This window comes from Platalea leucorodia (genome assembly GCF_965183815.1).
Source record: "Platalea leucorodia genome assembly, chromosome: 9".
Lineage (NCBI taxonomy): Eukaryota > Metazoa > Chordata > Aves > Pelecaniformes > Threskiornithidae > Platalea > Platalea leucorodia.
In genome coordinates this window covers 15,034,517-15,046,702 of record NC_138831.1, presented here as the reverse complement: position 1 = coordinate 15,046,702, position 12,186 = coordinate 15,034,517, and the positions used below count along the sequence as shown (strand labels likewise).

Genomic DNA, 12,186 nt, shown 5'->3' with positions numbered 1-12,186 from the left:
GTTCACGGCACCGAAGGCTATGCGGAGCAGTAAGTGCAGTGGATTGGCAGCCTGCCCTGGATCCCAACATTTTTGCCATGTAATTCTTAACAGTTTGGTGACTTGCTCAGTGACTAGGAAGCATTCACATGGCTGGGCTTTCCCAAACTGCTGGCAGGAGCAAACATGCTCCTTTTAGCAGACTGCCACTGGGATACGGGAGAACCAACATGTGTCCCTCCTAGGAAGCTGAGTGCACCAGCGGGCTCCCACGATGAGCTCTCAAGAGACTAAAATAATGCAGCTATTCTCTCACTTGCCCTCATAACCCTTCTTTTTTCTTTCCCTCAGTAAATATTAAATAAAGCTGTGATGACTGGCAAGTTTACAATAAAATAGGGAATTGAAGTTGGCAGCCCCAGATGCGGGAGGTGTAAGTTCAAACCTATTTCCTCCAAAGCGTGGGCTGAAGGTGAAAAACTAATAGAAACAAGCCCATAGGGCATAGCCCAAGTCTTATGGGACTCCAGCTTTTGTAACTTCATGCATACAGCCACCCTCAACATATTCAAAATTTGTCTTTTTTGAAGTAGTTTTAGGAAAGGGCAGGGGCGCTGAGGGCTGATGGTGGAATTCTGACTCCATGGGATTCAAAGGCAAAGCATCCGCCGAGCTGGATGGAAACAGTGTCTCACCCTTCAGCTTTTATTAATTTGTCATAAATAATATTAATTATGCCTGTAGCACAAAAAGCAATTATCAAAATATTTTGCTAAACATCTTATGAAAAAGACTGTTTACCAAAGAACACTCAACTGTATCAAAGCCTTTACAAAACGCTCTCTTAGAAATTAATAAATATGTTTGATTAGCACTTTCATGGATGCACAGATTCTGTATATGGAAGCATTATAGTGCATTTAATTATATATAAAGGCAATTAATGTCACAAATGAAGACTAAGCTCTGACTCAGCCTAAATAATTGTCATTATCTATCATATAGCACGCCCAGAAAGCTTAACTCTGCAATGATATTTATGAACAATAAACTTGGCATTAACATACCAAAACAATTTGGGTATAATTCAGACTAAATAATAAATGGCAACAAAAAAAAAATCACTCCCATTCTTCATGATTTTTTCCTAGCGTAATCACACAGGCATTTTTCACAGTATGTTCATCATGATGAGAAGTGAAAAAATTTATTCTCTTGAGCGTGTGCTATAGATTGCATGCCAGAGACTGAGCACGAGTACGTGTGCGAGTAGCTGCTCCTCCTTCCCGTGTTGGCAGCAACTCGGGGAGGTTAGGAGGTGACTTGGGTGGCTGAATCTCTTCCAGCTTTCCATGGAAGTGCAGAGCCCACCGTCACCTCTTACTCTACATACATTTACCTCAAGTAATCATCTCTTTATACAGCCTGAGGTCTCCGTGCTAGAGCCAGCTTTAGTTTTACATGTTTTTTACAGCACCTACCAACACAAGCTCAGGGTTTTTTTGAGGGGAAAATCCCACCAGGTGTCCTTGTCCAAGCTAAGTCCTTCCTACTCATGAAACGCCCCATCATGGACAGCTATCATTTACATGACATAAAACTTGTAGTGTTTAATGGAAAGGACCAGCTACATTTGCATCTGTTCATTTCACAGGTATAATAACACACTGACAGAGACCAAAACCAGCATCGTCATACCAACGCGTAGTCAATGGGTAATAAGATGAACATGTTATGAAAACAATGGTAACGCTGTACTGATGCTAAGTAAATCCAATGGCAAAATAAAGGACTCTAAATGGAGCTAAGGGCTCTTTTTTTTTGTTTGTTTGAAAATGTGCTGTGTGGGTGTAATAGCAAGGTATAGCTTCTGGAATAAAAAAATGATCAACAGTCTACAATGCAACATCTTCACCTTGTATAAGCTGTTAAAAGTGCCTTGCTCAGTGACTCACTTCATAGTTTTAATACATAGATATAGAGAGGTAAAGATGAGTCAAAACTTTACTATTGCATTTATATTATTAAATATCAAAATTAATCCATAAATATTTTACTACAAGCATGATTGTATATTGATTATAAATTATGTTTATATAAGTATGTAACATAAAGTAGTTATCTATATATGGAGATACATACATCTATAGAGAGACCTGTTAATGTACTTTATCATATAGTTAGGTATAATACAGATGTACGAGTACAGGTCTGACACCTTTAATTCTACACCGTGTGCATGGAGAAGCCGGTCATACGCCGGTTGAACTGTCAGTTGTCCTAGTAGGGGAACTGTAACTACATGGCCTTGCCTGCACTGGCTTCACCAGTGATCTGGCTGTAGAAGACACCAGTGAATGGCAGAAATCAAAGCGAGCATATTCCATGTAGTACTTTGATATATGAAAACATTTTCAGGGTTTTCATGCCTCCTCAATTTACTTCCTTTTCAGGCAGTGATCAAACTAGAAAGCCATTCAGGATGGATAAATCATTTAAGACTGACTCTGTGATAACCTGAAGTAAATGAGTAGAGAACTTTGATGTTGAGTCTGTGCATGTTCAGAGGAAACTCGGTCCCGACTGCAGACAGATGTATAAAACATCAGCCAGCTAACCTTTAATGAACAATGCACATCATAAACCAGAGGCTTGTGGTCGCTATACACACTTTGTGTGCATGTGTGCGAGTGTGTGTGTGTGCCTGCCTACACATCCCTATAAAAATAAAATAAGCAGGAAAATGAAAGACTCTCTGGGTCTAATGCAACATGAGCGGCGAGAAAAATTAAAAAAAACAAACTCCACATCACTCCCTCCCAGCAGCACCCTTTCCTCTTTCCATCTCATTCCCCCCTTCTCCAAAAGAAGTGAAAAGCAAAACAACCAACAAACTATTTTTTTGCCCACTAAGAAAAAAACCTAGGGTCTTTGAGCAAGAATCACTGTGTCATGGTAATATACTTATTTAGCCCAATGCTGACTCTGTCATGTTTATGGACAGCATAAAGAAACAGGATAATATGTTGCAAAGCCTCTGCCTTTATTATTTGTTGGGCTGATAATTCGTTTCTTGCTAACAAAGCCTTCACTTGGTTGGAATTTCATCTTCTGGCTGCTGTAATTCATTATTATATCTATGAATATTAAAACAACAACGAGAAGGCCTTGCAAACATCTATCCAGCCCCCATGCTTGCACGCATAAAGAGTCAATCAAGGTCTGACACGAAGGTCTTCATCACTATGCACTGTGGCCCATGTTGCAGCTGTCAAATTTTCTTTTGATGCTGATTAACTTCATCAGTATAATTGATCAAGTTGTCTAGAGAAAATGGGAGGCTAAATACTTTCCAAAGTAATCGTCACATTGCACCCAAAATGCTGTTACTATGCTGAAGGCAGCACACAGATGCTGTGCTGCAATTGGAATGAGTTTCCTCTCACCTCTTGCCTAAACTTTTCCCTTTCCCCCCCCCAGCTCACTCAACAGTTGCCTGGAAGATTGACTTTGATTAGTTGTTCATTTAATTGCGTTCTGCTGTGCTGTTGAACGTAATATCCTTCAAAGTCATAAAGAAGACTCTACAGTTGAAGACAGCTTTGGAGGCCATCAAACATAGACGGAAGGGCTTTCTCTGCATGACTGTAACTTGGCTTTTGGGGGGTTGTTATAGATCCCAATACTTAAAAAGGCACTTTATTTTTTTTTTTTTTTTGCAATTAGCTGCCAGCTCCCCCAAGACCTTTTCCAGACCCGCTCTTTCTGGACAAAGCCTGAAGTACCTCTGCGTCGTGTTTTTGGATGTCCATGTCTGACAACGTCATGAAATAAACTTTAGTCACAAGGGGGGAGGGGGAGGGAACAACTGAAAAAATATATTTATTGGAGTAAATAAAAACAAGTTAACCAAAATCCTTTATTGATACATTCTTGGGTAATATCACAGGATCGAGAGAATGGAAGGGAAGGGAGGAGTTTGCGGCAAAGATCGGTTTCACTAAATTGGCACATAAGCAGCAAGATTAACGAAATTACTTATTACAAACAGTATAAAACATACATGCTTTTTTAAGTCCTTATCACACTGGTCAATCATGGTGGGGCATCAACAAAGAAAAAACCTCAAGACATGTAAAAGCCATATTCTTTCCTCCAAATATCATAAGAATTATTGAAATTATTGCAAAATAGTCATATACCTTAAATAAAATAACAAAATAGAACACAAATACAAATATCAAACATAAATTATTAACATGTACCATAAAATACATTACTGGCATGCATTCCAAATATCAAGACCTCTACTAAAACTCAGCAAAAATCCTTTCTGCTTCCTCTGCAGCCCATCAGAGTTGTGAAGGGGGGGGACTAACTTCGCCAGCACAGTTTTTGGTCTTTAAATTCTTTTTTTGTTTGTTTAGTTAAAAAAAATAATGTATATGGATTGCAGTGATACAATAGTAATCATACAAGTCATGTACATAGGTCTTTTAAATCCTTAGCTGTTGGTGGGGTTTTTTTTGATATGCTAAGTCTGAGAGAATAGGGCCTCAATGAAACTGTGCATTCAAAAAACAAACAGTGAACTCGAAACAACATGGATGGCAATATGCAAAAATCCTCACAAACTGTACAGAAAGTTCAAAAACTTGCAGTCTGGAAGTACATAGAAAGACAGAATTAGCCCCTTAAAGTCCTTGTAGCTGAACGCAGCCCACGCTGGGGAGCCAGTCCTCCCGTGCTGCAGCCGGGCGCATGGGCACGGCGGCTCCCGTGGCCGGAGCAGGTCCAAGGCCACAGCCGATGGCAGCGCCAGCGACGTACTAAGCCGAGAGCGATGAAGGATATTTCAGGGAGCAGCCGTTGGGAGCGCGGGGCTCCTCTCGCGCTTTCCCGCAGCATCGCCGTGCCCTCGCCCCCCCCCCCCGAGGCGGACACCCCGCGACTCGGGAGGAGGTCTGCACCAGCGGTGGATGAAAATCCTCACCCGTCCTCCGCCCCAACGTGGCAAAACGGACTAGATAACCAGGTTGTTATAACTGACGTACTTCTTTTTTGCAGCAGGGCCTGAAAGAAAACCGGAGAACGGTCAGAAACCCTGCCAGGTGAGACCCCCTCGGAAAGGGCTGGCGGCTGGTCCAAGGGCTGCGGGCGCAGGCAGGGATGCGCCAGCGGCTCCTGCATCCCTGTGAGCGCCTTCCTTCTGGGCACTGTGTGCGTGTGCTTACGGACATGACTCCAGGCAGACGGCAGCTGAAGCGGTGTCTCCAGCTCTAGCTATTACTATAAACAAAATTACCGCTGATTGATTTTGTTATACTCTTGCAGTCTGTATGACTTCACTGCTGAGGCACCGTAACTAGACCCTACTAAGATTTCTTTTTTTTTTAAAAAACAGTGACATTCTCTCCAACTTCTTAAATCTCCTGGGCTAAACTTGGGTTTTTTTCTCATGGATAGTGATTCTTATTCAAGTTTTATGACTTCTGAGAATTTTTCAATGTGGGGATCAAGGTACCAGCTTTCCTAATTATGACCTTCAAATTAAATGTTTGCAAGCAGAAATAAATAAAACCAGTCAGTAACTACTTTGTGAGCGATGCTACAAGCTTCTGTCAGTAAAAATTGCAAATATTTGCAGCCGAGTACGAAGCAAAATATTCTGCAGTACTTTGGCAACACTGACAGATTAGAGACATATCAACTGATAACATGTTTTCCATCAGGCGTGTTAACAAAAACATCACTATTTATATGCAAATCCTGTAACTAGGATGTAACTACTCGTACTGGGCTTATGAGATTTTATAATGAACAGTGTTCCAAAGGTCTTTCCCCCCTTATTCACTTAAAAAAAAAAAAAGAAAAAAACGAGTGTATGAAGTATGTATGCTCTTGCAGTAAAGATTAAAATCCAATATTCTGAGTTATCACGAGACCAGTTTAAGCTAATGGATATTCTCAAAAGGTTAAAATTACCAGGCATTGCTGTTATTATTAACTATTCTTATTCAGCATTTATGGTTTTTTGAGTAACCTGGATTCAACAAAATACATTAATGTGAATCGTAATCAACCATGCACAGAAAAACTGGATATATAAACAAACCTGAGCCTCAATGCATCCCCCAATAAAATACACGTTTGGAAGATAAGTAAGAGAAAGGGATAAGGCTGATTTGCTGGGATTGCTGAAAACCTTCTGCTCTTTCTGCCTCTGCCGCTGCCCTGAGAGGAGGGCTGCCAGCCCTCCGGAGCATCCCCCCACCTCAGAGACCTAACGCACCTCCCTCTGCTACCCGCAGCCAGTGCATATTTTCCCTTGGTGTGTCCAACAGCCAGAAACCATTATTAATCAGAGATCACTATTAATTTTTCAGGTGGCCTGCTTTTCAGAAATATTTGCTTAAATAAGGACAGGCTCTCCACCAACAATTCAGAATAATTTGAGAGTATAATGCACGAGAGTGCAGTCAAATGTAAATATTTTTCATGGTGTTCACTATCTTTTTCACTGACAAAGACAAAGAAACAATTTTACTCCTAGGTATTTTCAAGACTGTAATTTAAGAACCTCCTGGGTAACTCCAGCGCTTTGCAGTATTATTCTGAAACCCTAAGTCAGCTGTTTCACCGTGTTCCATACAAGAGTCAGAGCTGTCTGTTCAATCAAGCACTGATCCCACAAAATGCTGATCATCTTCAGTTCCCATTAACTTCTCTTGGACACGAAGGTGTTCAACACATGGCAGGATAAAACTCATTATCCTTCAAGGCTAGATTGCAAATATTCAATAAACTGTGGTATGAAGAGAGGTAAAATGCAGCTGGAAAAAAAATATCATCATGAAACAGGTTGCAAAGTAATTACATGTATTATTTTGTGATATACTTCAGCTTTATCCGTTACATGCCTCAATTTCAAACAGCAGCAGAGTGCCTATGACAGAGAAGATTTTGATAACTCTTCAGTGCTGGTTCATATCATGTCAACCCCTCTAATACTTACAGGGGTTTTACTCTACCTTTCACAGCAAACCTGATATTTTGCTTGATGAGTTTCTCACAAATTCAACCACAGTAGCTCATTTCTCATTTTCAATATGACAATGAACCACCAGTGCCAAACAAATTCAGCCAAGAAATATTGTTGATAGAGTGTACTTCTGTAACCTCTCTGTGAAAAGATGGGCTCCACGCATCTGAGCCTGAGACAGTAAAGTTATCTTTGGCAGTGCTCTGCTTCACAAGAATAATGTAGTTGACAAAAGCATCATTCATAATTTAGATAAAATGATCAATAAAAGCTTCATGGTTATTTTAGGAGAGGAAAGACAATCTGCCTGGGTTCTAAAGGCTGTTAGGCCAGAGGAGATCATGTCTCTTGTTATGTAGCTGGTGCATTTCACAGCTCTGTTCCCGCACTAACTCCAGGAACCTGGAGCTCAGCTGATGTAAACTCCCAGAAGTGCTCCAGTCTTCATCTGAAGACTACAGGAAAGAGACAGTCTACCTCAATAATGAATCTCTACTGAGTCTCAGCTCATTATCATTGGCAATTAGCACCAGGTATGGATGTGATTTTCCTCAAATAAATTAATTTACATGAAAATGGGGAATGCTAATGAAACATCAGCATTACCAGAATTCACCATGCTTTAATCCAGGATACATGAGCATTTCTTATTCTTTAAATGGAAAATAGATACAGATCTCACGCACTCTGTTGCTGTTAGTGTTAATGGATGACGGCTTTCCAACAGTGAAAACAGATTGTCCTCTTGCAAATAACATATACATGTTAATTAATATACATATAATTATGTCAACCTCAGCTGGCCATTGATTTAGACATACTGGAGGCAAGCCAATAGCTGTGGTATGCAGAATCTGAAATGCTGGACTGTACCTTCTGTACAGAGATACACAGACCAACTGCATCCCCCTTTCCTGAGGTCAGTGCAAAGGAACAAGCAAACAAACTGTGGGATAAATGTGGGCTGCTAGCTATTTTTAAATACAGAATACCATGTAGAAAGGAAACATCCTGGATATTGACTGCCTGCATATTGGCAAATAAATGTGCTCTTGAAGCATTTGCACTGTATGACTTGTTTGAAAAAAAGGGGACCTTTCTATTTAAAAAGAGGCTACATATTGCTATTAGTGACAAGTGCTCTTTTCTGGTAATTAGAGGTGAATAGCAACAATGTTAATAGGAGAATAAATTAGTATGAGGAATACCTGAATAATACAATTTCATATATACAGACAGGACCACTGTATTGGAAACAATCTCCAGGCTCAAGTCCAGCCATAGGTAACCATATCCCATGCACTCGTCAAGCAGAGCACAGCACAGGATTCTTCAGCTCCCATTATAGTTTTTCCTTAACATTGCTTGCAATGAAAATTGTTTTGTCTATCTTATGGTGGAACCTGGCCTAGGCCGTCACGCTTCAAAAAGGTTAGGTAGATCCCCTGCAGGGATGCACAGAGTGATGGAACTGTCATATCACATTACTGCTAACACACGGTACTGGAGAGAAGGAAGGTGCAACTATCACATCTCCGTTGTGCTGCTGATATTGCTGTTAGTCTTCTGGTTTTATGAGCATTACACTTACTCTCAATCTGAAAGTAATGAGGAACTTTAAAAAACCAAGAAGGCAAGAGCAATGCCTTCCAAGATGAGCTGAGACAGGACGGGCATTCAATTTCCTGGCAGCTGGACTGACAGAAGCATAAAGGAGGCACCTTGGTCATCATAAACCCCAGACACTTCATAGCATGGCGTTAATTTTAAGGATGTGACTGTGTACAAGATACTGACAACCAACACTTCCACGTGAGCTATGAATTGTCCTCAACTATGTACTGTACTTTTTCCCATTCTCCATGAACAGATCCCACCCTCCTCCCTTGCAAGCATCCATTTCAAGACGCTGGTACACAGCCTACAGCAGCACAGCCCAGGAGGAAGGATGCACTCATGCCCATTGTAAGTTAGGGAAATGAAGACAACCTGTATATCTGCACGTGCAAAATAAACATTTCTTTAAAGCACAACAATTAATTAAAACCCTTTCCTTTTCAGCTATTATCCAACCTGCCCAACAGGTGGTGGGGGACAGTGAGAGTCTACACCCGTCCCCTGCCAGAAGTGAGTAACAGGATTTGAAATAACTGCATCTCTGTGCCAGCAACATATTAAAAACAAATACACAGAACCAAAAATCCTCTTTGACTGGTTTTCATTATCTTGAGCACAGGCCACAAAGAAAGAAGCTCCCACAGCATCCAAAGGCAAGGCAGATCTGTCAATACTTGCTCAGAGTGAGATTTAATCACTTTCGCTTCAATTTTATGCACATTTGTAACCTCTTCCATGCTTAAAGAGAAAAGATTTACAGTGCAAAAGATGAATTTTATTACAGCCCACAGGCATCTCAAGCTATTAAATGTATGAAACATGATCTTAGTATTTCCAGCACTGAGCAAGAACTGACATCGTGATGGCTACGAGTCTGGAACTTCTGCTCTGATTTCCTTTGCAGTCACGGCAGCAGATTATGCTTACCTCCTCTTTTTCATTTTCTTAATTCTTGCTTAGAAACCTGTATCATTCATGCCAGGCAAAGCGGAGGCTGATTATTAAATCCTGCTTCTAGTCCATCTAATAGGAAAATGGATGCACGTGGCTCCCCCTCTGGCTCTGTACCTGAAAGACAGAGCTATCCACATGCTCTGTTGCCCTTAAATTGCGGAATATATATGAGAAAGAGATGAAAGCAACAGTCCTAAATGATTCTATGTGCTTGCCCAAAACCCAACAAATGGAATGAAGCTTGGAAAAATAATATAATTTTAAATTTCGTATCTAAATATAAATAGATTGTTATATCACATTTTCACATCTCTCCTGTTGTGCTCCCTACCATCGTGTATTGGTAACTTAGCTAGTGTATAAAAGCCTACGGTTGTATAAAAAATATTTCATTTTATTGCATATGTCAGTGGGTAGTTGCTTGTCTCTGAGCTTCAGCCTGAACTGCATGACTTTCATGCAGATTAGCACACAGAACCTCATGTTTTAATAACAGAATACGAATATATTAAATTACAAATATAACATGAGTAAAAAGTGTGTTCCTTCATAATTGCTTTACAGCCTTCTCTTCTCATAAATTATATCATCTTTAGCTGTCATATTTCCTTGTCACTCTCAGTAAAGCAGCAACAATTAGTGCCTCAGCGCCGAGGACAACCATAAATAGCAGTGGTGTTCCAGTCGCCCGAGAGGTTTGTCAGCAGATCACAAATGACAACACGGAGGGAGAAGCTGCTAAAGAGATTGTTTCTGTTTCCTGATTACTAATTTATCTAGTACATAAGTGGCTTGATGGCAACCTGGTGACAAGTTCAGAAGGGATGGTCTACTGTTTCCTGCTGCAGCACACGCTGCTGCCCCGCGCTGAGCGCTGCCTTGGCAGGGCCGATAACTCAATGTCACAGCATTGCATCTCCCTGGCTCTCCAGCCCCTGACAGGGCACACATCACCCATCCACATGCTCAGGCTCTGTCATGTTTGACATGCCAGCCAGGGGACACTGCCCTGCTCAGGTGATAAATGCTGCAGGAATGGCTTCTTTCTCTTTGTGTAGTTTTATCAAAACTGAGTCAACAAAAATACAGCAGTGAGTATGATCATCATAATTCCAAGATGAACAATATTCATGTCGAAGCACTGACTGAAGAATGAACAACCCAAATAAACTTCTCTGATCATCCCTACGTCACTTCTGATGGGCATGGCCCTCTAGATTCTCTGCGTGAGATAACTGGATTGATCGTCCTTAGCAATTACTGAAGAACCTGGAGGAAAAGAGCACATTATACAGAATGCCATAACAAGAGGCAAGGGCTGCCTACAAAGAGTAAACACACTTCGTAAATTAATAGAAAAACAATTATGTAATAGGATTGTATAGATTTATACAGTCATCGCTCATACTCCTTTTGCTACTCTTGTGACACACTGTGTATTATGGCATGTATTACTAATATGCTGCTTGTAATCTCCATGAAATGCTAGAAAATCAAAACCAGAATGAAAGTGGGTGGTGTCAGTTATATTTTAAGTTTGTCTTTTCCTTACCTTTTTTTTATGTATGTTTCAAATTCCTTATTAAGATTTCATGCCTCTGCTTTGCTCCTGTAAAGTGCTTTTCTTTCTTATTTTTGTCCAGTATTGAGAGTGATGTCACCATACAATCCTGATAGGCATAAGGGCAAGAACTGTATTTCCAGATGAATGCTAGACCATGGCAAGGATGGGGTGGTCATCCAGAAGAAACTGAAGACACCTGGAAACCCACTGTGTCACAATCTCTTTGAGAGAGATGCAAATGTTTGTCTTTATAAAAAATAACTTTTCTCCAATTCAGTTGGGTATTGTACATTGTTAATGCTACTGATTTCATATCCCCCCTTTTGCAATTGTCTCACCTCTCCCACCCCACTCTGCCCCATCCGTAGTTTTGCCTAACCAATACTTGGGAAATGTGCGTTCAGATTTTGGAGAAGGATGTTCTGCATGTTACAACAGCAGCAAAAACACATGGAGTGAGAGAGAGGCAGGCCTGAGGCTGGTTAGTTCTCTAGAAAAGCCAGAATCTGTGAACAGAGTAATTAATTCATTAAACACCATCAAAGACCGCTACAGCAGGATGGAGGGCGCGTGGGGGAAGATAACAGCATTAGGATGGTACAGCAAGAGCTTGGGAATGCCTCTCCGGCAGAAAAAAAACCCGGGTTTCCATTTCAGTTTCACCAGCTCCAAAACCGAATGTGATTTTCAAGTGTGACGATGGGTACATTTTGTGTGAATTGGTATCCAAGGCACAAGACCCTAAATTGTCACTGCAAATAGGATCAAATTAAGCAGCCCCAGACATGGAACATAAAGCTGAGAAGGAACTAAAATGGCATAAAAAGAGAACGGGGCCGCGTCGCTTAGCAACCACCACCTTTTCGGGTGGATTATGCGAGTCCGGACACATTTGCACCATTGACAGTCGTCGTTTGTAATGTAAAGGAGCTTTTCCGTATCTCTGTGTGACAAGTTCAGTTAGGTGCTGCAGTAGTGAGGACCAGGAGACCGTGTCAGGCGAGCACCAGCCTGAGCGTGACCAGCATCC

At 41.0% G+C, this 12,186-nt stretch overlaps 1 protein-coding gene across 1 annotated transcript in view; it reads right to left on the bottom strand.

The window, feature by feature from the left end:
- Nucleotides 1–5,002: 5,002 nt before the first annotated feature.
- GRM7 (glutamate metabotropic receptor 7) overlaps nucleotides 5,003–12,186 on the bottom strand; it is a gene marked incomplete at both ends in the record, with an annotated part of 312,840 nt that continues 305,656 nt past the window's right edge. The window contains one exon of the mRNA XM_082321678.1: nucleotides 5,003–5,052. Within this exon, the coding sequence (XP_082177804.1) occupies nucleotides 5,003–5,052 (50 nt within the window). The remainder of the gene's footprint in view (nucleotides 5,053–12,186) is intronic.